General features: G+C 43.5%; 1 protein-coding gene across 2 annotated transcripts; it reads left to right on the top strand.

Annotated features, from left to right (window-relative positions):
• The first annotated feature begins 800 nt into the window (after positions 1 to 800).
• Positions 801 to 24,110, top strand: ddr2l (discoidin domain receptor family, member 2, like). Of its 2 annotated transcripts, none has more exons than XM_079161081.1 (19): positions 801 to 1,038; positions 12,468 to 12,566; positions 12,662 to 12,764; positions 12,902 to 12,977; positions 13,717 to 13,869; positions 14,058 to 14,205; positions 14,769 to 14,874; positions 15,212 to 15,401; positions 15,578 to 15,824; positions 15,975 to 16,064; positions 16,172 to 16,311; positions 16,859 to 16,970; positions 17,526 to 17,642; positions 19,211 to 19,455; positions 19,580 to 19,707; positions 19,958 to 20,155; positions 20,330 to 20,564; positions 20,666 to 20,815; positions 21,084 to 24,110. In XM_079161081.1, the coding sequence occupies exons 2-19, from the start codon at positions 12,506 to 12,508 to the stop codon at positions 21,216 to 21,218; spliced, it is 2,634 nt and encodes an 877-aa protein (XP_079017207.1). In that variant the 5' UTR covers positions 801 to 1,038; positions 12,468 to 12,505; the 3' UTR covers positions 21,219 to 24,110. The 2 variants fall into 2 exon arrangements, with proteins under 2 accessions (XP_079017207.1, XP_079017206.1); XM_079161080.1 differs by having other exon boundaries at positions 16,169 to 16,311.
• Positions 24,111 to 25,280: the final 1,170 nt, after the last annotated feature.

Here is a 25,280-nt window from a genome sequence, read left to right as displayed (position 1 = left end):
CACACACACACACCGCACACACATACACACACATACACACACACACACACACACACACTGTGACTGTAGACATTTAGAAGAGTTGGTCTCTGAAACTACACATTTAAAATAAAATAAATAAAGATGTTTGCTTAAAGATGTTGTCAATATTATTGTTCATATTATTGTTCATATTATTGTTCATATTATTGTTCATATTATTGTTCATATTATTGTTCATATTATTGTTCATATTATTGTTCATATTATTGTCTACAACACGAGATGATACTGAATCCTTAATGTTTCACCTTAAAAATTCCAAATTAATTTGGACTATCCAAAAAATAGTCCAAATAATGTAAAAAATTAAGTGATAATATAATATAACTTCTATAATACCTTTAAAATAAATATAACTTATATATGAATATATATATATATTATATACATTTTCTAAATATATATTTAATAAAATACATATATATATATATATATATTTTATATTTGTGAATATATATTTAAAACTATCTACACACATATATATATAAATATATTATTATTATTTATTATTATACGTATTTATATTTGTTATATTAGAGATTTAACAGAAGTTGAACATTAAGGTCTCAGCTCTCTTCTCAGGACTCTCCAGCAGAGTTCCTACAAGTTCTCAGATGTCAGACCCGCAGGGGGCTCATGTTGCCTTCCTCCTCCTCCTCCTCCTCCTCCTCCTCCTCCTCCTCCTCCTCTTCCTCCTCGGAAACGGGATGTGATGTAAATACACAGAAACTTTTTTTTTTCCCTGTTCCCGTCTCTTTGGAGTTTGCAGCTCTTCTTCCTCCTCTTCTTCTTCAGAACTTTGCTGAAGTTAAACTAGAAGAAGACGCGTTGAGAGAAGGAGAACTCTCAATCACCGCTCCTCTCCTCCGCCATGATCCTGTGAGCTCCTCCGTCTGTCTGACTAACGGATCCCCGACCCGCCGCACCGGAGCCCGACGAGGAAAACACGGATCCAACCGGAGAGACGCTCGCTGCCGTTCTGGACCCGGAGGACAGGTAGTCAGCTGACTGCGTGTGTGTGCGTGCGTGTGTGTGTGTGTGTGTGTGTGTGCGCGCGTAGGTGTGCGCGTGCGCGTGTGTGTTGTGTCGGGCCGCTGGAAACAACAGATCTGAGATCAGCTCTGAGGCCCAAAACGAGACTTCTTTGTTTCATTATTCAGAATCACTGCAGAGCTCAGATCAGTTCAGTGATCAGCGTCGTTTAGATTAATGCAGAATAAAAACGGTTCATCGATTCATTCTGATCATATCTTCAGTTGCAGCCACACATGCACACACACACACATGCACACTCACACACATGCACACACACACACACACACATGCACACTCACACACACGCACTCACACACACACACACACACACGCACACACACACACACACACACATGCATAAAGAATACTGTTAATCATATAAATAAAACTAGGAGCTACTCTGCTATTTATCACATAAACATCATATGATAATTATATTCTGCATGTTGGTTCTGTCCTCATGAGCTACAGCAGGTATCGTATTACTATTAGAGATGAATACACAGAAGATATTCGTAATAATTAGTGTTAGAAAGTCAAATAAATCAGTGACAAAGTCACTTCATTTTTATATTTTCACATTTTAGTCTCTCGTTAATTTTCATAAGATATAAAGTGTTTCCTCTTTCTTTTATCATAAAAATAAAATAACAATATTATTAATAATGCAGAACTTTAGTTTTACAATAAAATAATTAAAAGTGCAGTTTGCACCTTAAGTATCATTAAAAAATAAACCAGATGACGAAGAACTGGAAAATATTTTACATTGAAAAAAAGATTAAATATTTTGACAAATATGTGTTTCAATGCAGAATAAACGTGTCATTTAGAAGCTTGTGGAGCTCTGTGCTGTGAAAACATGAAGATGTGTTCAAGTGTCCACAGAGCCTCGGCTCAGTCTGACGGATGTAAACATTCTCAATATTAATAAGTGATGCAGAATGTGTCCATTAATGTGTCTCTGTGTCCTCTATACCACCAGCTGTGTTCATTAACTCCTCCTCCAGGTGTGTGTGTGTGTGTGTGAGAGTGTGTGTGAGAGAGAGTGTGTGTGAGTCAGTTTAACCCCGTTTACATGATTACCCAGTTCAGCTCAGAGTAGAGATGTTTAGTTGGTAAAAAAGTCTGAAGTGTTATCATCAGCTCGGTGTGTGTGTGTGTGTGTGTGTGTGTGTGTGTGTGTGTGTGTGTGTGTGTGTAGGTGTGTGTGTGTGTGTGTGTTAGGGATCATGTTTGGGTTATTTTTATGCTCAGTCGACTCAGTTTACACGACAGTCAGAGGTTCAAACCTTGAAACGTGAACTCCCTCTGAGTGAATCTTCTCTCAGTGGTTTCTGTAAATCTCACTTCGCTCACTTCATAAAGTTCATAAATTATTTTTGTGATGTGAATCTGCGATGTGTGTGTTTTTGTTTTATCGGTCTGAAGAATAAAACGTTTGCACCGTACGTTTCCTCAAAGGGATGGAAACGTTGAATCTGATGGTTTCTGAGGCAGAATTAGTTTCATAGTAACTATTGTTGGAAGGACGAGCATCATAACGAGGCAAACGGTCGGGTTTCGCAACATGTTGTCTGTATGTGACGGGACGAGACAACGTATCCTCGCACAACGGTCCCTACGATATCTGACGGAAAATTACTCCTAATTTTTCCGTGTGTTTTCCTACGAATGTCCAGCAACACGAGTCAATTTCTGCATGAATTCGTTACATGAATACAGACTTTTCAAAATAAACTTCTGTCTTCACAGGAAACTACTTGTTTAGGGTTAGCAAAATATCGTAAAATACTTCGTTAGGTTTAGGAAAAGGTCACGAAATACGTTGTTCGGTTTAGGAAAAGATCGTAAAATACTTTGTTCGGTTTAGGAAAAAGATCGTAAAATAGTTTGTTCAGTTTAGGAAAAGATCGTAAAATACTTTGTACAGTTTAGGAAAAGTTGGTGAAATACTTAGTTATGTTTAATAAAAAGATCGTGGATAAAGTGGATAAAATACGCAGTAAACTCGTCAGATATCTTTGAATTACGGTTGATTGTTTTTCGTATGTTGCTGCAGACGCTGGATGAGAAGCTGTTGATCGTGAGGATCAGCTGCTCTCCTCGTCGTACGTTCTTTTCTTTCATCGGGTCGATTCGTTGACAGGAATGTGAGTCGGCTTCATGTTGGTGATGAGAAGCAGTGAGAAGCTGATTTGTTGTCTCTTGAACAGACCGAGGTGATTTCACAACAGCAGCCGCTCAGTGTTTGGCTCAGACTGAGAGCTGAACTGACCCAACAAAGGAAGTCTTGATTCTCTCTGATGAAGCTTCTCCTCTTCATCAGTTTCAGGATGAATCCACAGCACATGAAGACAGCTGATTTAGATTTAAAACAAAACCTGAAACTCGTCTTTATTCTTCTCATACTGGTTTTATGTGATAACAGGAAAAGGAATGTTTGAAACAGGATCGTAGCGCTGGATGTTCAATACAAATCGAGTCACTTCCTTAGAGGCTTTTTACAACTTTAGCCTCGATATTTATAATATTTCTCTTCTACGTTTGATTTTTAATAAAGATAAAAACTTCACAAAGATGTCAAACTTAAAAGTCTTGTTACTTTCTGTCAAAGCAGGGCAACAATAAGACGATCAAAAAAACGTTGCGTTGTACCTGCGAACATAACTTAAACTTTAAAATGCATCATAAAGCTTTGTGTCATGTTTCTCTATTTCTTTCTCTTATATTTTAAGACAGAAGATGTCGTCTTCTTTAAACTTTGGCATGTTCTGATTGGCCCCACCCATTTTCCTCAACTCTGATTGGCTATCTGTCCGGTCAGAGGCGGGACCTTAGTGCAGACAAACCGTTTGACGACGCTTTGAATTTTGCAATTTCCTAATATAAATATGTGTAAATATTAGTGAAGGAGTTTGCTTGGCAGCTCAGTTAAAGGTACATTTCACCCTTCGTAGTGCTTTGAGAATGAGTTCATAAGTCAGTGATGATGAAGTGAATCCAACATCCGGCTTTGGCTCTGAAATCTGGAAGTATCTTCCTGAACTGTGCTGTTAAAGGAACAGTTCACTCGAACACAACATAAGCTCCTCAAAATGAAAGCACATCAGTGCAGACAGACATGCACAACACTTCATTTATGGGAAATACTTTAGTGAAAAGAGTTGTTTATATTTCTACGAGCCAATGGATGAACAAAAGTCACTTATGATGATGCAAGTTGTTCAAAGCTTTTCTTTTCTTCCCCGAGTCTGGACTCTGAGGACTAAAAGTTAACACCGTGACGTCATACTGAATCTCACTCTTCCAATGAAACGTAATTCGTCCCGTCCTGATGATCTGCACGCCATCCGATCTCCTCTAGAACTGTGTCCAGGTTGAGCCTGGAGACAGTAAAGGCATGTGTGTCTGAGGCGTGTCTGAGGCGTGTCTGAGGCGTGTCTGAGGTGTGTCTGAGGCGTGTCTGAGGCGTGTCTGAGGCGTGTCTGAGGCGTGTCTGAGGCGTGTCTGAGGCGTGTCTGAGGCGTGTCTGAGGCGTGTCTGAGGTGTGTCTGAGGTGTGTCCAGAGATGGAACTATTTAACAGATCGTATCTTGCACGTCTCCTTACAGAGAAGTCCTTCAGATGTTTAGATGAACGTTTCCAAAGATGTCTGACCTCAGGTCATCGTGTCTAATCACACTCTGATCACCCTGATGCTGCTCTCACGAGGCCTTTCTTCTATAAACAACACTTGAGCTGCAACACAAAAACTCAGGAAACAGTCAGAGTGCCTTCTGGAGAACTGCGTGTGTGGAAGCTGCAGATTACCGACGAGTGTAAATGAAACGAGTGTCGAGTTTCCGTCTGCCGAGTCGAGCCAGCGGATCATTAAACCATTAAGAAACCACAGAGGATCTGTGGAGGAGGAACACTGAACACCAATGGATCGCAGCCGCTGATAGCAGCACGAATTCTGCGTCAGTTGCAACCGTCTCAAGGTCGCCTTCACTCACGATCTAACACTCCCGTACGGTTTTACAGCTGAGTGCAGTTTGACCTTTTCTGACAGAATGCTTTGTTTAGCAATAGTTTACTGTAAGTAGTTGTGTTTGGATTCACATAAGCCGACGAATGGACAAAAGACACCTGGATAATGTTGCACAGAACGTTTTTATGATCGTTTTTTGCTTTCTTTTGTTGTGTGTTTGCACCGATATGCTTTCATTTTTATCCGGAAGCAAAACCTTTTCCAGGACTTCAGAGAGCGAGCGCTCGACACTGTTTACAGTTAACTGTTCCTTTTAAAGTTGACTTGTCTTTGTGGAAATCTGAGGGACATTTTTAAAGTCACAGGACTCATCAATCAAACAAATGTTAGTTCTGCTCAGTGATTCGTAGCTCGGCCTCATAGACGATCCAGAGACAGATGAGCCTCTCTGCTCCCTCCACCCACCGCTGACAGAGTTATGATGCCCTGCATACCTGTGTGTGTGTGTGTGTTTGTGTGTGTGTGTGTGTGTGTGTGTGTGTGTGTGTGTGTGTGTGTGTGTGTGTGCTGGGTTGAGCAGCACAGTCTTTGGTTGATTAACTTCAGAGTTACTGGACAGATTTAAAGTCTTAAATCCAGAAACAAAGTGACAAAGCAAAGTTTTTCAAATCAAAGACACAATTTATTTGCTCGTTCGTGTAACAGAGCACTTGATTTGATCTGCAGACAAGTTAAATGGAGAGGTTTATAAAACTCTGAATATTCCGGTCACATTCTTCTAACACAATAGGCTCCACCCTCTGAATCATCAAACCGGGCTAAACAGTTCCACGTTGTGGTTTCCAGGTGTGTTTGATAGCGTTCACCTCAGCTGTCAGTTCAAAGCTCTGCATGTTAAATCAAGCGCTCTTCACATTCTTCAGATACCAGCAGCTCTTTTTAAACCATCTGCTGCTCTTCTCCGGTTCAGACCTCGTCACCATCACCTGCTCTCAGGTTACATTTGCGTTTTGGGCATTTGTCTGGTGCACACTCCGAGTGCTTCAGGAGCCAAAGCTGAAACGTCCACCTGAGAGATTTAAACAAATGATTCAACAGCTCTTTAAATAAATGAGTTTTCTCCTCTGATTCCACATGTCAGATTGAGTTTACATGTCATGGTTTGAAGCACTCAGCCTGTTTAAAACATATTGCTTCACATATTCTGTTGCTCTTCAGCAGTTTGAACGTCGAGGTCTTGACATCTTGTGACCTGCAAGTCACCAAATCAGTGCTGACTCCCCAAAATGCATCGACATGGTTGGTAAACTCCCTCTGTGGTGGGCTGAACGTCATGTTGAGGTTTTTATGTTGTACTGATGGTTGTTAGTGTTTTATCAGCTGACCTTCTGCCCAGTCCAGCCCGGTCACCAGAACAAATGTGGCCGTTCACGTTGAATGTTTCAGATCAGCCTCGTATCACGCTTCAAGATGCCCACAATGAAACCTTGTTAATGTTGTGAAACAATTGGTGAGGTTTAGGCACCAAAAGTACTCGGTTAAAGTTCGAAAGAAGATCGTTGTTTGTGTTCAAATAATAACGTAGCACAAAGTAACACAATGAACAAAGTAACACAATGAACAACGTAACGTAACGACATAAGAAGCAACAATGCAACAACCTAAGACGTAACAGCGTAATGTAACAAAGTAAGAACTAACAAAGTAAAGTATCAACGCAATGTTACAAGTAAGAAGTAAGAAAGTAGCGTAACATAACAAGTAACAAAGAAAGAAGTAACATGTAACAACGAATGGAGTAACAATTTAACTTAACGTGACATAACAACTTAACGTAACAACATAATGTAACTAGCTTAAACTTACGTAACATAAGAAGCGTAACCTCAGCATTTACTTGTGGTTTGACGTGGGACACGAACGCTGGTCTCCTTGGTAAAAGTTAGTTTGACCCGTCCACCACCACTCTTTCCCGCCCTTAGTGTACTCTCGCTTGTTATACTCGTTATACCACAAAACAAAAGTAAAATACGTTACTGTTAAAATAAAAACGTCGCCATTTAACACATCAGTGGTTGCAGAGGCGTAAAATGCCAACATTGTTTCCTGGAGACTGAACATCACATTCACCAGAAGTGTTGCTTGAGCAACACTGTTACTAACAGTGTTACATTCACCAGAAGTGTTGCATACTGTAGCGAGGGAACTTGATACAAACCTGGTGAAGAACATTCACTGCCACATTGAACGCTCCTTTGATTTGCTGGTGCTGCCACATGTTGTTTTTGAGAAGATAGTAATGTGCAAAGATATTCTAAATATTGCTATTTTATCTCTGTTTCAGTTTGCTGTTGACCAGCTGGGAGTCTTTAGTCTGACAGCCTGTGTGTGTGTGTGTGTGTGTGTGTGTGTGTGTGTGTGTGTGTGTGTGTGTGTGTGTGTGTGTGTGTGTGTGTGTGTGTGTGTGTGTGTGTGTGTGTGTGTGTGTGTGTGTGTGTGTGTGTGTGTGTGTGTGTGTACATGTGTGTTGTACAGGTACAGGTGAGAAGATGAAATACATACAGGAAGTCCGGTTTGAGTCCTTTTATACAAGTGTCTCCTGCCTGGATAAAATCCAGATGTTATTCAAACGTTGGCTTATTTCACTTGAGCTGCAACTAACAGAGAGAAAGACACAATCAGTGGTTTCGTCCACGGATCACTTGATCACTTACATACGTTCAAATGAAACGTTGCACAGACGTGAAGGTCTGCCTGACGTAAATCTACGTAAATACCCGAGAGGGGCTGTGAGGCTGCAGCTGATTGTTGAAGTAGATGTCTGTGCATAACGAGGCTTTCGGGTGGTGCAGGTCTTCTTCTATTCTCTGCTCTGCCATCTTGCCCATAAAGTCTTTAAACATATGATGTTTCAATCATGTTAGTCCTCTTGAGTTTTGCAGGAAATTGCAGAAGTCCCACTGTAGTGTTTCAGCCTTACATTGTTGAAACTTTAGTGATATCTGACGATCAGACACCGAAACACTGAGCAGCAGTTTACAATATGTGGAAAGTAATCACAGCCACAATCATTTTATCCTCCATCTCTGTCACTGTGTGTGAACCATTCATGCTTTAATAATGCATACGATGGACCAACATTTTCCCCAAATCCAGCCCGACGTCTGGTAAACTTTGTGATTGACAATATCAATGGCATCAGTCGGTTTCATTTGTTGTGTTACAGATGTATATTTCCACACTATGGTGTGTTCTGTGTTGCTCTCAGTGAACTCTGTCTCATTCACCCCTCAACCAGAGAGATTCCTGTGTTTAACAGTAAGAGACAGAAAGAGAGACTTGGAGAAAGACATGTGGATTCCTGTGTGTTAGAGAGAGAGAGAGAGAGAGAGAGAGAGAGAGAGAGAGAGAGAGAGAGAGAGAGAGAGAGAGAGAGAGAGAGAGAGAGAGAGAGAGAGAGAGAGAGATCGGGGTTGCGTTGAATGTTAGGAATGTTGAGGCTTTTGGCTCCAGTTTGTTCTGACGGAGGGAGGAGGAGATAAAGGAGGAGAGAGGAGGGACAGAGCGAGAGGGAAAGGAGAATAGAGGGAGGGAGGAGATAAGGAGGGAGGAAGGGAGACAGAGATAAAGAAGGAGAAGACAAAGGGACAGGAAGCAAAGAAAAAGTACATTATGTTCATGTGTTGTTTTACTACAGTAACTGAAGTTTCTAGTGCTGCCATTGGTTGACAGTCATCACACCAACATTACACTTCATTTTCATCTGATTTTGCATCTCTCCACATGTTGTCATTCTGTGCATGAGGCTGTAAGAGTTGGTGCAGCCTCTGCAAAAACCAGACACAGGTCAAATGTGCTGGTAATAGATGAGACTGTGTGTTTATCCGCTCAAACGGAAGATGCAACATTAGCATGTCCAGCTAACTACTTACATTAACCTCCTGTTAGCGTGAGGCCAGAGACATGGCTCAAGCTAACTCTATTGTGATCACTGGAGCCTCCAGCTACATACATCAGAGTTTAGTGTAGCGCTGGCATGATAGAATGATTTATGGCGACTTTATTTAAAGGGACAGTGTGTATGTTTTAGTGGCATCTCGTTGTTTGTGGCAGGTTGTAGTGTAGCTGTCAGCTCAGCCTCTCGCTCTCCAAGCGTGTCGGAGAAATAAGTAATGTAAACAGCCGCGATGGCTGATTGAATTAGGTTTCACATTTGTTTACGTGTTCACAGATGCATTGATAAAGTTTTGGCTTTTTAATCTCAAATATTTTATTGCACGTAGAGTAAAGAGAGTAGTGTCTCTGCTCGCGCTTCTTGTTTCAGAATGCAACCCTCCTTTCAGATAATGTAAAACGCCAAAGGTTCGTCCGTTCTGGGCTGCTGTACAAACATGGCGGTGCAAAATGGCGGACGGTAGAGTGACTTTAGCTTTTGTTCTGTGACGTATTCCCCAGTGAAACAGAATATTTGAGCGGAGAGGGATTTAAATGAAATCCTTCACATTTGATGACGAATAAAAACATGAAAATGTGAAATACTCACCCACGAATTTTATGTGTCTCAGGCTTTTATTGTGAAAGGTGAGAATGCTGCCTTTGTCAAGGTTGAAAGGACTAATAAAGTTTTGGTTCAGACTACAGAGACTCAGTGTTGTTAGTGTACCTTTTGAATAGGTCTGTTCTGCACGTGATTGGTTGAGACCTTTTTATTTGCGGTGAGAAAGCTAAAACAAATCTGGGGAAAAAAAGAATGACGTTGTTATTCTCTGTGTAATATTCACGTTCTGAGTGAAAGTATTCATGACAAAAACAACATTTGCTTAAACCTATTTATTAACCTATGTATTCATGTCTTGCAGCAGTCCAACAGGAAACAGTTTGTAAAGACGTTGGATTTATTTTTGTGATAAAACTGATTCTTGGTGTTGATCTTCAGGTCGTCTTCTTAGACTGGAACAGAGAAAAACGTCTTTTCCTTTGTCTCCTTCTTGATCACTTCTTTCTGTCTCTCTCTCCATGTGTTTTTTTTCTTTCTGGTCATGTGATTTAGCTGTAGAGATGAGCAACAGTGCAGGAATCTGAACTGCAGCCAACACATTACATAAAGCGCTCTCTCTCTCTCCCTCCCGGTCGTTGCCAGTAAATAAAAAAGTGAACGGCTTCGTTCTCCTGCAGCTCAAGTGAATGAACTCACTTCCTGAAGGCAGAACAAAGATCTACGTCAGGAGAGAAAGATTGTTTCAAGAGCTCCCAGCTGAGACGATCACTGGAGAACGGTCTGATTCATTCGTTTGTTCGGCGGTTTTATTGCAGGAAAATCATTAAATATGAACCTAACTTCAGCCCTGCAAACATCAGTGTGACTGACTAACCTTCTGTCTTCTTCTGAGCTGAATCGTCCGGGTTGTTTTTCTTCTGTTGATCGTGTTCTGACGTGATGAGACGAAGAGTATCGTGGATTAAAATGCATGTTGATATTTACTGTGTTTCATCCTGTACAGTGTGATGAAACACGGATGTGTCTGAGCGCAACGCATCCTCAAACAACAGCTCGTATGATATTTTACCAAAAATTACTTTTCTCATTTTTTCTGCGCTTTCCTACAAAATTCCAGCAAAACGTGTCAATTTCCAATTGTTACATGTTACAAACTTCCGTCTTCACAGGTAACAAGTTAGGTTTCGGCAAAAACTACGTAGTTAGGTTTCGGAAAAGATTGTGAAATACTTAGTGAAGTTTCGGAAAAGATTGTCGTTTGGGTTAAAATAACTAAGGAAGGGACGTCGCTGAAGTACGCAAGTTCCGTGGCAAACATTATCTGGAATATCTACGAATTACCGCTCATTATATTTTGTAGCTTTTGCTACGAATGCTGGCTGAGACCAGCCTGTTGTCTGCTCTTCAACATGGAGAAGCTAAAGAGGAAGGATGCTGTTGGTGGTACATCACTGATCGTATGTTGAGCAAATCCTGAAAGACGACAAGCTGTGATTGGTCGGGGTCCAGAGTTACAGTTCACCACGTTTTCAGACGCTCGATCGTCTCTAAAGACCAAAATATTTTGAAGTGCCATCCAAGGTTTTAACAGTTTTGAATCTCTGTCGTTGTTTAGTTTCACTTTTATAGAAAAGTGTTAGTCTGTCTTTGTTTGGGTAAGCTATAATGTCTCACTAGCATGTAGCTACGTAGGGCAACAGAATACATGGTTGGACAAATTCAAGAGTTTCTAAGAGTTTCTATTGTATTTTGTCACCATAACAGACCCTCATGGTAAAGTAACGTCAACCAAACCCGGCAGTTCATGTGGTGCTTTCTGTTTTCTGTAACTGTAGCATTAAAGCATTAAAGCATGGTGGAGTTAGCTAGCTAGCTAGCTAGCCAGCAGCTAAATGAGTGAACAGCTTCAGCCACACATGTTTCACCAGATGTTGAAACGTGCTGGTGGTTTAACTTAAAGTCCATTTCCAGGCACTTCAGCTAAACTCTGAGGTTTAGTTTCTCTTAAAGCTCTGCACGTCTCTGTCTGCTTTCTCCTTCCCTCCATTGTTCTGTTCTCCCCCTCTTTCCTCTCTTTCCCCTCCTTCCTCTCCGTCCTCTCTTTGTGTTTCCTCTCTTCAGCCTCACCCAGATGTCTCTCTCTCTCTCTCTCTCTCTCTCTCTCTCTCTTCCAGCTGTTTCCTCCTGTGACTCGATGTTTGACACAGAAACTTTATTCCTGTGTGTCAGTGTTGCATAACCTCTGTGAGTGGGCTGCTGTTTGTGTCCAGTATTTACGCTCTGCTCTACCAGCACTAACATTGTGAAATCACTCACACACACACTGAAGTTAGGAGTCACTCGGGCTGATCCTGGGTCAGCCGTCATGCAGCAAATGTTCAAATAAGGATGTTTATGTAGGTTCTGTGTATCCGTAGAGTTCTAAATGAGCAGTGACCTCGTGTTAAAACTGTCAGCTGTTTGCAGTTAAGCTTCAGGTTGGTTCCACGTAGCACGATGACAAAAGATCAGAAATGTGTCAAATTAATGACGGAATGATGAAAAATGTTTTGAGTTGTACACAAAGACTTTGGGCAGAGTGGATCTAATTGGATGACATCTGTCCTTTCACTTTCATTTTCACATGAATATTAGTTTTTTTATTTCTTGAGGCTACTTTGGACATGAGATGACGATGAGACAGAAGGTGATAGAAATACTTCTGGTAAACCTCGTTAGAAATCAGTCAGAGATCAAACGACCACATAATAAGTATAAACATGTTCTGAACAAATTGTGGAAGATGATTTGAACGCAGCCTAACTAAGTTGCCGTGATAATTCACTCTGAAATGTCCTGATAATGAAAATAATGTCAAACGTTCATTGTTTTTGTGCGTCAGACCACATCAGTCATGTTGATTCTCTGTCTGTCTCTCAGAGATGTAGCATGTGTGTTGGTGTGATCGGTGGACCATCATGCACCTCTTCGTGCTGCTGATCCTTCAAGCCACAGCAGCCTTCGGACAGATCGACCCCGGTACACACACACACACACACACCTACACACACACACACACACACACACATGTTACAGAGTGAAGTTGTAGATGTTTGGATGTTTGGTGTCTGCAGCACACTGTCGCTATGCCCTGGGCATGGAGGATGGACGGATTAAAGACGATGACATCACAGCATCCAGCCAATGGTACGAGACCACGGGACCACAGTATTCCAGGTCAGTGCTGTGATTGGTTAAAGGAATACCTCACGCTTAACATGACCACCTGTACATGACTCACTTCGTGTTACCTTGAATTATTGAAGATAACTTTGTGTGTGTGTGTGTGTGTGTGTGTGTGTGTGTGTCTGCAGGCTGAACCGTGAGGAGGGAGATGGAGCCTGGTGTCCTGAGGGTCAGCTGGAGCCTTCAGACAGTCAGTACCTGCAGGTTTGTGTCTTCTCACGTGTTCAGTGTGTCTCAGCGCTCGTCTGGGTTCAACAGTCTGAGGATTCTCATCGTCCTGTTCTTCGCACACGGATCTTCATCAGTCCAACTGCCTCTGACTTAAATCAGGGTAACGTTCGGATGTATCAGGAGAAGGAAAGTCAGTGAAACAGAAAGTAGTGATTTGAGTTCACAGTGAAGGACTGTAGGAGAATCTGAAGACTTTATTGATCCCTGAGGGGAAGTTGGTACATTACAGTTGCTCTTATATTTAAACATAAAGAAAGAATAATAAATAAAGGAATATTTATCATGCTACATGTATGAATAAAAAGTATGAATGCAGTATTAATGGAAGTATTGCACAAGTTATTGTACAGTTTAAAATTCAGTTCATAATTCAACTTCAAGCTCGTATGGGAGTTAAAAAGTGCAAGAAGTATGAACGATGATTGATTTCCTCTCATCAGCAAACTTCAGACCTACATGTACAATGTACATATTCATAAATACACTGAGGAGCATCTGTTTAATGAGACGAGTGAAACCGACGGAGGCAGCCGTGAACCAGCAGCTCCTGTGTTCTGAGAGGTTAAACTGCTGTTTCTTTGAATGGAGTCTGGTTTTTTATATGTTGGCGTGATACTTGTGACTTCAGATAAATGGACCTCATGGTCACATTAGTATCTGTCGGTGCTGCGTGTCACCTGATGGGACAGAACCCTGTTGCTGTGTTGTTCAGGTGGACCTGGGCAGGCTGACCTTCCTGACGGTGGTCGGGACTCAGGGACGATACGCCAGGTACTCCGGGAACGAGTTCGCCCGAGCGTACCGCCTCAACTACAGCCGGGACGGCCTGCTGTGGAAGTCCTGGAGGAACCGGCTGGGCAACACGGTGAGCAACACAAAAGGCAACATTACAGGATTAAAGAGCTTTGATCTGAGGCTGTTAACAGAGCAGCGTTCCTTCACTCCATCGGGATGTAAATGCAGCTCATCAACATGTTTGGTTAAGCAGCTCCAAACACAGAACCCAGCTGATTAGCACTCTGTGTGAACTACTCTGCTCTTGTCCGTCTCCAGGTGATGGAGGGCAACAAGAACGCCTACACCTCCATCATCAACGACCTTCACCCTCCCATCGTCTCCCGCTACGTCCGGCTGATCCCGGTCACCAAACTGTCCACCACGGTGTGCATGAGGGTGGAGCTGTACGGCTGTCAGTGGGAAGGTAGGACACTTTACCTTACTGTCTGACGGGGAACTGAAGACGTCATTTTACACACGTTGATTTTTCTGAGTTTCTGCACTGTGAATAAAAAGCATCAACCAATCACGTTGTGAGAATCGTACATATTCAAAACGTACACTATTAGTGTGCAGCAACACGGAGGCTCCGGAGTCTGAACTAAGACAACTTTATCGTTCCTTTCAAACTCGACAAAGGCAGCCAGGACCTTCTGTTCTTACCTTTCACAATAAAAGCCCAAGACATATACACTGTAACTGTTTAGAGACAACTTATATTCCCTCAAAAGCATTTCACTAAAAATTAATTAAAAATCCTACAGTATCTTAGGCTTAACAACAGTTTACTAGACAGTGTTGCAACCGTCTCAAACTCACATGGCTGCAGCTGTGAATAGTTTTGAGAGTTTTTATTTCGTCACATGCTCGGTGTGTGAGGCCCCTTTCATGGTGACGGTGATCTCTGCTGCAGTCGGTGAACCGCGTCTTCATTAAATGTGGACAGAAGCTCTATAAAAACCTGACATGATGTCCTTCAACCTGCAGACGGTCTGATCTCCTACGGCGCTCCGGAGGGTCAGCTCATGATGCCGCCCGGTTATCCCATCGCCAGCCTCAACGACTCCACGTATGACGGAGCACATGAGAGGAGGCGAGTCCCACACACACACACACACTCACACTTACACACACACACACACTCACACACACACACACTCACACTCACCTATGCGCATGGACTTTAACACTCACAAAGTGCAAGTCCCCACTTGGCTAAAATTTAAAAAAATACACCAGAGGGTTTTGGACGTGATTTTAGCTTGATTTAAGGCATGACCATCAGGGGACCTCCAAAATGTCCCCTGTTTGCGACTCTGTCCCCTGTTAGTGGCTGTGTAACGATGCCTAAGCCCACTGTTGGATAGGTAGCCAAGCACACACACACACACACACACGACTGTTTCCTGACGGGCCTTCTCGTCCAATAGGAGGCTGTTCGGCGGTCTGGGTCAGCTGACGGACGGTGTGATCGGCCTGGACGACTTCCTGCTGACGCGTCAGTACCACGTGTGGCCCGGCTACGACTACCTGGGCTGGAGGAACGACTCGCTGGGCAGTCTGGGATACGTGGAGATGGAGTTTGTGTTCGACAGGCAGAGGAACTTCACCTCCATGAAGGTTTTCACTTCTTTCTTTACGGCAGCGCAGCAGCGTCCTGTGAATGATTGGGTTATTTTAACCCACAGGAAGCTGTCCGACGTCACACAGACTCTTAATATTCGTGTCTTCTTTCTTTCTTCTTATGATTATGGCAGCAGTAACTTCACTAAAACAACTAAACTCTCCTCCGTCAGGTTCACAGTAACAACATGTTCTCCCGCGGAGTGAAGATCTTCTCCTCCGTCTCCTGTTGGTTTAAGCCCCGCCTCATCGCCGGCTGGGAGGCGGAGCCTGTGGCGTTCAATACGGTGCTGGACGACAGGAACCCGAGCGCCCGCTACGTCACCGTGCCGCTCAACCGCCGCGCCGGCAAATCCCTCCGCTGCCGCTTTTACTTCGCCGACGTCTGGATGATGTTCAGCGAGATCTCCTTTCAGTCGGGTAACACACACACACACACACACATTGATATATACACACACACAAATATATGTACATGCACACATTCATATCTTTATATATATATTTACACACACAGATTCCATTTCCCTCCACACCAATGAATAAAACTCTCCTTTGTTTGTCCCTCAGAGGACACCGTACTCCCGACCCTCATGACTCTGGGGACGACCTCGTCTCCACTTAAGAGAGAGAGCACCACGGCAACCCCACCTGAGACAGGTCTGACCTCTGACCTCACATGAGATGAAACACCTGAAAGGTTTTCTGTGTTTTAACACCGAGAAACAAACCGCGGCATTAAGTCCTCTCCTCTTCCTCCACAGCAGCCAGTCCATCAGCCAGCGATCCGCCCGACGACGGGAACACGCCCGTCCTGATTGGCTGCCTGGTGACCATCATCCTGCTGCTCGTCATCATCATCTTCCTCATCCTCTGGTGCCAGTACGTCTGCAAGGTGCTGGAGAAGGTGAGCAGACGAAGAGATTCACGACGCGTTTTATTACAGAAACAGCTGTTTGACAACAATCACATCTCAAATGATCAACTTTTCTGATTGGATCAACAAATCAAAAAGCTTTATGAGGAATAAAGTTTAGATCATTGTTCAATCGATCAAGTGTTATTCAAACAGCACCTTTCAAAGAAATCAAATATATACAGTACATTACAGTCATTTAGCAGACGCTGTTATCCAAAGCGACTTACAATCAGTCACCAGACGTCATGAGTGCATCTCCTTTATTAAACAAGCATCTAAGAGCAGAAACCAGAGCAAACGTGCAGAAACAAAGGAATATGAATACAATAAGTGCTGATTGGACGGCAACATGATTGACAAGAAGGACATGAAGAGACAAAGCGCACCAAATACAGAAAATTACAAAAAAATAATGCAACACAGAATGAATTGATCATGGTAAAAAAAGTATAACGTTAATAATGTCCTCTCCTCTCCTCCTCCTCTACTCTCCTCCTCTCCTCTCCTCCTCTCCTCTCCTCCTCTCCTCCTCCAGGCTCCTCGTCGGATCCTTGACGAGGACGTGACGGTTCGGCTGTCGTCCTGCAGCGACACCATCATCCTCCAGACCCCCCCTGTGCCCCCCCGCTCTGGCCACGCCCCCACAGGTAGACCGTTTGATGCATAAATAGAAGGCCGTCGCCATCTTGGTTTTTCACTCAATGGCTGTAGAATAATGACACCATCAGGATGAAGCCTCGCCTTCATTATGACGCCAGTTTAAAAGTTCATGTTTCATGTTGTTGACATATTAGTGTCAAAGGTTTTTACAGAGTTTAGTTTCACTCCATAAATCAGAAAATACAAATTTATTTCCTCCATGTTTGTATTAATAAAGGTATAGATGAGTGTGTGAGTGATGTGTGAACCTTCAGCACATAGAGAGGAGTGAACGTGTAGAGTTTGGTGTGTGTAAGAGCTGCTGAAGGAGATTCATCATCAGAGTCTGAGAACAAACTCATTGAGAGAAAACGTCCTTTAAAGAGACGTTTAGTTCATTACAGACATTTAGAGACTCTACAGGTGAAGAGTTAACACATGAACTCATAGAGATCACCATGAAGCTTCACCACTTCATCACTCACACTCAGAGGAGGAGTTACTGTGTTAGAAGCTTTCTGGGATGTTGAGGCGTTATGTAATGGTTCTGTTTATTGTCTCAGGCCTCACCAACACCGACCCTCACTACGAGAGAGTCTTCCTGTTGGACCCTCAGTACCAGAACCCGGCGGCGCTGAGGAACAAGCTGCCGGAGCTGTCGCAGAGCGCCGAGGCGTCAGGTAGACCCCCCCCCCCCCCCCCCCCCCCCCCACCGGAGCTCTTCACCGTTCTTTAACCTCACAGTCGCAGCAGAAAGAGAGAAACGAGAACAGGTTGACGTCATTGAGTCCATGTTTTATTGACCGTCTGTGGAGGTTTGGTGATGGTTATCAGAGACCTTTCTCATCTACGCAAACTCAAAGTAAATGTGAATCAGTGATGCTTTCAGAATGCTTTGTTTAAACTGTAGAAGCCGTCACACTGCTGCAGTCTGCCCCCTGCTGGCCGACCTCACAAACCTCCATCTTCAGCTCTTCACAGCTCTCTTGTGTTTTCTTTCTTCTTTTTCTTGGTCTTCAGTATTTTCTCGATGATGCAGAATGTGCACGCTCATTCACTCTGCAGCTCTTCTCGTCCCTCTCTCTGTCTCTGTCCATGTTTCCTCCTCTTCCTCCTCCTCCTCCTCCAGCTCTCCTCCTCCTCAGTAACCCTCTCTACGACCTCCTCCTGCTGACTTCCTGTCACATGACGTCAGGCTGGCTGCGTGGTAAGAGCTGAAAGGTGTGACTTCAGGACGTTCACACATCAGATCAGATCCGGTCGCCCGGACTGACCGACGAGGACGTTCTGCGTTCGTGAATTGCTTTTTCATTCCTGTGCATGAACACTTTATTCTCCCTCCGCCATTTACTCTTCACTGACATTTGTAAACTCCAGAATCTACAGACATTTATTCAACAGAAGCTATAATTCAGTCTTTATATCCATTATGTTTCCTGATAATAACTAATATGTGTATTAGAGCCACGCTGGTCACACATGTATCGGTGTGTGTGTGTGTGTGTGTGTGTTGGTTAATAAGCAGAACAGAATTGCAAAACATTCTTTTTTGGAAACGTCTGGTTTTTAATGAAATATCTACATCGGTGTATAGAGGCCCATTTCCAGCAACTATCACTCCAGAGTTCTAATCGCCTTAGAAGACTAACTGATGATTAGAAAACCCTTGAAAACAGTTCTGCTGGTGAGAGAAGCTATAAACTGGCCTTCCTTTGAGCTAGTTGAGTATCTGGAGCATCACATGTGTGGGTTGGATTCTACTCTCAACATGGCCAGAAAAAGAGAACTTTCATGTGAAACTCGCCGTCTGTTCTTGTTCTTAGAAATGAAGCTATTCCATGAGAGAAATTGCGAAGAAACTGAAAATTGACACGAAATTGTCTGGATGAACGGTAGTGTAAATATCTATTTTCTTCACAAATATCAATCACGGCCTTGAAAAGGAATCCGTCTCTGCGAACGTTTCTTTTGCTTAGTGATGGTGCAACATGTGAACGGCCTCTTTACCTTGATTGTGCAAAATCAAGAGATGAACGATTCTTAATCCGTAGCGGAAACAAGATTCCTAACTGAAGTAGCTGTTGGTAGAATTGCGCCCCCTACCTGCCGGTTAAGAGTAGCGAGAAGTCGGCAGTCAGTGACGATATGAAACCAAATCAAAAATCACAGACTCACACACAACAGAATACATCATCTCCTCGGGGAGACATCTAGCCAATCAAACACCTCCTCCTTGTCTCTCCGTCAGCGTGCGGAGGAGGCTACGCCGAGCCCGACGTCACCCAGTGCACGCCGCACCAGTGCTTCCACAGCAACGCGCCGCACTACGCCGAGACGGACATCGTGCGCCTGCAGGGCGTCACGGGCAGCAACATGTACGCCGTGCCCGCCCTCACCGTCGACTCGCTCACCAGGAAGGACATCTCCGCCGCGGAGTTCCCGCGGCAACGGCTGATCTTCAGGGAGAAGCTGGGGGAGGGGCAGTTTGGAGAGGTGAGGAGGAGGAGGCGGGGCCACGGCCGATCAGGGAGCGGTGCTTGTGTTTGATCCATCTTTATAACGCCGTGCTCTGGTGCTGTGATTCCCTTAATTTAAATGGTTGGTTTTATTCATACAGGTCCACCTGTGCGAGGCCGAGGGACTCCCAGAATTCCTTGGGGAGGGGTCTCCTCTCCCTGACAGGGATGGGCGGTCGGTACTGGTGGCCGTTAAACAGCTGAGGGCCGACGCCACCAGCCAAGCCAGGTACACCGTGTGACCTCAGTAACAATGTGTGTCATCCTCCATTGAAGTTTTGTCCATTTTCTGGGGAAACCCTCAACGGATCGGATCTGCAAATCTCCTGTGGAGACTAAAGTGACCGAGTATTGTGTAAACAGGGACCTGTGCACACTGTCCAAATGAATTTACGTAATTTCAACGAGACAATCCAAAACTGAAAGTACCTCAAATGAAACCTAAACAACGTGTCCGCTCTTCCTCCTCCGTCCGTCAGGAACGACTTCCTGAAGGAGATAAAGATCATGTCCCGTCTGAACGACCCCAACATCATCCGGCTGCTCTGCGTGTGCGTGTCGTCCGACCCGCTGTGCATGGTGACCGAGTACATGGAGAATGGAGACCTCAACATGTTCCTGTCGCAGCGGGAGATCGAGAGCACGCTGACGCACGCCAACAACATCCCTTCAGTCAGGTTAGTATACAAAACACTGTACTTTATACATGCTAACATGCTAACGACACATGCAAACAGCAGGGGACGGCATGATCGCTCTCCAAACACGTGCACAAGCTACGATCAACTCGTGAATACTAAGTTCTCACCTTCATCTCCTTCTTCTTCCTTCCTTGTCCCCTTCCCTCGCAGTCTGTCCGACCTCCTCCACATGTCGGTGCAGATCTCGTCGGGGATGAAGTACCTGGCGTCCCTGAACTTCGTGCACCGCGACCTGGCCACCAGGAACTGCCTGCTGGACCGCCGCCTCACCATCAAGATCGCCGACTTCGGGATGAGCCGGAACCTGTACAGCAGCGACTACTACCGCATCCAGGGCCGGGCGGTGCTGCCCATCCGGTGGATGGCCTGGGAGAGCATCCTGCTGGTGAGGGAGGGGGAGTTAACGCGAGACGGGACTAAAGACCTCGACCTCGACCTGCTCCTAATCATGTTATTTCTATGTGACCTCTTGCCTCTCCTCTCCAGGGTAAGTTCACCACGGCCAGTGACGTGTGGGCGTTCGGCGTCACCCTGTGGGAGATCTTCACTCTGTGCAAGGAGCAGCCCTACAGCCTGCTGTCCGACGAACAGGTCATAGAGAACACTGGCGAGTTCTTCAGGAACCAAGGCCGACAGGTGAGACCATCGACGCCAAGTGGAGCATCCAGGAGTGCCTGATTTAGATCGCCGTTGGGCCTTGACTTGTGAAAGCAGCTCCAGTTCCTGAATGCTCACGACATTTCAGTCATGTGAACTGGGTCCAGTTTAGGACGACCAGTTGTCCTTGATGCAGCCCTTCTGTTCGTTGAGATTGTCCTGACTACGTTGGTACATCTGAGGAATGTGTTTTCGTTCTGGTTCTTTACTAACAACCTTCTTTAACTCTCCTGTATTTCCCGACTAGATCTTCCTCTACGGCCCTCCGCTCTGCCCGCCTTCGCTCTTCGAGCTGATGATGCGTTGTTGGAGTCGCGACATACCCGACCGGCCCACTTTTGAGGGACTCTACCAAGCCCTGAAGCCCCACGTCAACCAGTGAGCCGAGGCCACTGCGATGTACTTACTTGTGTAGGACGACAGACTAAGACACGAGAAGACTAAGGACTGGAATTATGCTACAAGAGTAAGACGCGTTCAGAGGGAATGAAGAAACTGGCAGAACTGTGGTGAGAAGGTGGGTTTGTTTTGTGGTAACAGTCTGAGATGGAGGTAGAAGGAGAGAAGGCCGGTCAACTCAGAGGAAACCCAAACCCGTCAGTCGTTAGTGAACAAAGATTTCTAAGCTTTTTAAAGCTTTCTATCATTTCTGATTTCACAGTTTCATCCGTCTCTTTAAATCCCCTTTGACCAAAACGTCTCGTCGGACCTTTTGACATATCTTTTTATTACGTTGTTTTGGTGCCAAAGGTGCCGCAAGCTTTATATTCTTCTTCTGTTAAACTGGACAGACTCTTCAGTGTTGGTAGTGTCCCCTGTCCCTGTGTTTTTATTATTTGTATTGTTAATGTAAAGCACTGTCTGTGTCTCTCAGTTATTCGTGTTCATATATTAACCCACACTGGAGCTAGGGTTAGGGTCAAATTGTAGTTTAGCTTTATTTTTTAGATTTTTATTCTATTTTCTTGTTTTACAGTATTTCACTTCTGTTGAGTCTGTTTGTGTGGATATGAATGTTGTCCAGCTGAGATCGACGTCGTGTTGAAACCTGTGCGGTTCACAGACTGAAGGTCAGTCAGTGGGTATTAATGGAGAACGTCGGTTTGAGGCACAATGAAACCAAAGAACAAAAGAAATGTGTTGTGCCTATTTTTTGTTGCCAAAGAGTGTAAGTGACAACACAATGACATGATTATATTACATTTCTAGAACTCAATATACCATTATCATCTGCCAGTGGATGCTTTCATTCAAAGTGCCTTAAAGTTGTAGCATGAGTGGGAATCAAGCCAGCGTTAACGCGGCAGGGCTCCTGCTAACGGAGAGAGAGTACCTCATGCATAGTTCCAATGTCGAGGTATCACTTTACCCGTGTGTCTGTGTTTGTGCTGGGGCCTAAAAGATTTAAGGACTTCTACAAGACAACTAGTGTGTCCAGCTGTCCTGTATTAGCTGGGACGTGCCATATTATGGGCTTAATTCATTTTTCCCATTCCAAACCTCCCAATGTCCGTATTTTGACTGCTACTCTGGGCTGACGGCACTCTTACAGATCATATATATATATATATATATATATATATATATATATATATATATATATATATATATATATACTGTATGTATATAAATCTACACTACCGTTCAAAAGTTTGGGGTCACTTAGAAATGTCCTTATTTCTCAAAGAAAAGCACTGTTTCCTTCAATGAAGATAACATTACATTAATCAGAAATACACTCTAACATTGTTAATGTGGTTAATGACTATTCTAGGTGGAAACGTCTGGTTTTTAATGAAATATCTACATCGGTGTATAGAGGCCCATTTCCAGCAACTATCACTCCAGAGTTCTAATCGCCTTAGAAGACTAACTGATGATTAGAAAACCCTTGAAAACAGTTCTGCTGGTGAGAGAAGCTATAAAACTGGCCTTCCTTTGAGCTAGTTGAGTATCTGGAGCATCACATTTGTGGGTTGTATTATACTCTCAACATGGCCAGAAAAAGAGAACTTTCATGTGAAACTCGCCGTCTGTTCTTGTTCTTAGAAATGAAGCTATTCCATGAGAGAAATTGCGAAGAAACTGAAAATTGACACGAAATTGTCTGAGTGACCCCAAACTTTTGAACGGTAGTGTATATATATATATACTGTATATATATATATATATATATGTATATATACAGTGTGTATATACATCACCTGTTATCCAGTCACACGCCCCATTATGCGCATTAGTTGTATGTTCAGTGTAAATGTGCCGATAACTGCGAGATCCATCTTCAACCAAGTAAAAGTGAAAGTAAAGGTGATTGGTCAACATTGCAACTGGATAAACGAATATGCGATTGAGGTTTAAGGCTAATCTTTATCAACATTGTTGTCCAATGTGTAAAAGTTGTTGAGCACATTTACATTTTTTAAATTTCATAATTTTACGTCCTATTCTTTTAATGTTTCAGTCACTCATTAGTGTGAGTGTGTATTACATGTGTGCAGTATTTTAAATCCCTTCCTTTGAACAAATTGTTCAAAATGTAAAATGGCGTAAATCAACATGACCTTTACAGGAAAGAGGGAGGAAGACCAAATGTGTTGCGTTAGAGTGCATCCTTCAGTGTTTATGTTGGTGCCGTAGTGTTTGTATTATCTGTACTGTATCGTAACACTTCTACCAGTGTGTGTGTGTGTGTGTGTGTGTGTGTGTGTGTGTGTGTGTGTGTGTGTCTTAGAGAAAATGGGTTTTGTGTTTGAGTGTTTTTGACATTCCTTTGAGCGTTGGGAGCGTTGGGATTGAAGTGGTGAACCAGAGTTGTTCTGTGTTACTGAACGATATGATTAAATGAGGGCGAAGGGACTTTTTCAAAGCAATGGGACAGAAAAGTAAGGAAACCACTAAACTCAAACTCCCAGAGTCCTTTGCTACAGTGAGCCGTTGTATTTTGTTCTGGTTCCATTAGAGAGATAGAGTCTTTTAGTTTGATAGTGTTCTGTATAAGTGATCTAAAATATCTGTGTGTGAATGCAGATCAGGTGTGATCATTATTGATTATCTATCAGAATTTATAGCTTTTTCTCTGATTACTTCTATTCTGGGAAGGTGTCTTTTGTTTCCAACAGTAACATTTCTAACAGATGTGTCCTGCTTCAGACTTGTACTGTACATAGGCTAGTAGCTGTGTATATTAATATATTGGGAGTCGTCCCAAGTCTTTCTCACTCTGTACCCTCTCGTGTTGGTTTTTCCTCCAATAAACAGTACATGTTGTCAAACAGAAGAGTACACGCTGGGTCTTACTTTACATTTAAAACTGGTCATGTCCCCGTCTCTTTGATGGAGGGAGTGGCTGTGAAGAGTCCACTGAATAGATTATTGATTCTTCTGTTAACTATACAAGATGTTCCGGCCCCCCTGACACCTATGAAGTCATACAAATCAGTGACAATCTTTAACCTGACTAAAGGTTAAAGTTTTTTGTTGTTGTATTCTCTATTCTAATGCGGTTGTAAGCACATAGTAGCTGCAAGTATAACACCTCACAGATTGTACTGGTAAGTTGTATTTCTTCTCTGTAATGAGCTGTCATATTTGACACATTCAGAATTCTAATACAATTTTGCAGCAGAAGTGTCGCATCCATATGTGAAGCTATTAAAAAGACTCAACTACTAAACTCAAAAAGTGACTGTTTAGAGTGATTGGTTAGATGTCAATCACTGCACTAGTGGAGGAAACGCAGGCCGAGTGACCTCACCTCCATCTATTCCTGCTGTTTTTACTGTTGCAACTCTCTCCATTTCCACCACGATGAAAGAATCAGTGGAACACAAAGTGTGCATGTGGTGGGTGTTTATGTGCTGGGTATCAGCAGGGGGCGGCAGAGAGACGGAAACCTCTGAATCCTGCAGAGAACTTCCACCCAAAAGCACAATTTACAAGACCTTGAACAGCAAACAGCAACAGCACCACTGATGCATTTCATAGATGACAGAACCTCGACTGGTTTCTCAGAGATAACGCACATTTCCTTTACTGGAGCTCAGTTGCATTGAGAACATCTTGAATGTTTCTTTCGGGATTTAAACGGTTCCGGTTAGTTAGCAGGTCTCTCGTTGTGGATTCACTTTTAAGGTGGATTTCTTTTCCAGGATAAACAATGGCTTATGTGTTCCAGTTTAACAACAGGGTTCACAGGAGGGCAGGAATGTTACCCATGACATCGGTGATAAAGCTTTACAGCCAATAAACAGGGACACAATTAAAAGGCTACTCATCCTTTTTCAGCCACTAGGGGGCAGACAAGCTCAACACACAGCTCAAGATGTTAGCAACCAGCTGGCTGCATGATGACTCATCAGGAGTCTTTATATGTGTGTCACAGTATTCTCTCTCTTGTAGCTCTGTGTTTGGTCTCCACCACCTCCTGAGGGAAACATCTGTC

This window comes from Pholis gunnellus (genome assembly GCF_910591455.1).
Source record: "Pholis gunnellus genome assembly, chromosome: 6".
NCBI classification, from domain to species: Eukaryota; Metazoa; Chordata; class Actinopteri; order Perciformes; family Pholidae; genus Pholis; species Pholis gunnellus.
Note: the sequence above shows the minus strand (reverse complement) of the source record. Positions and strands in the feature narration are given on the sequence as shown.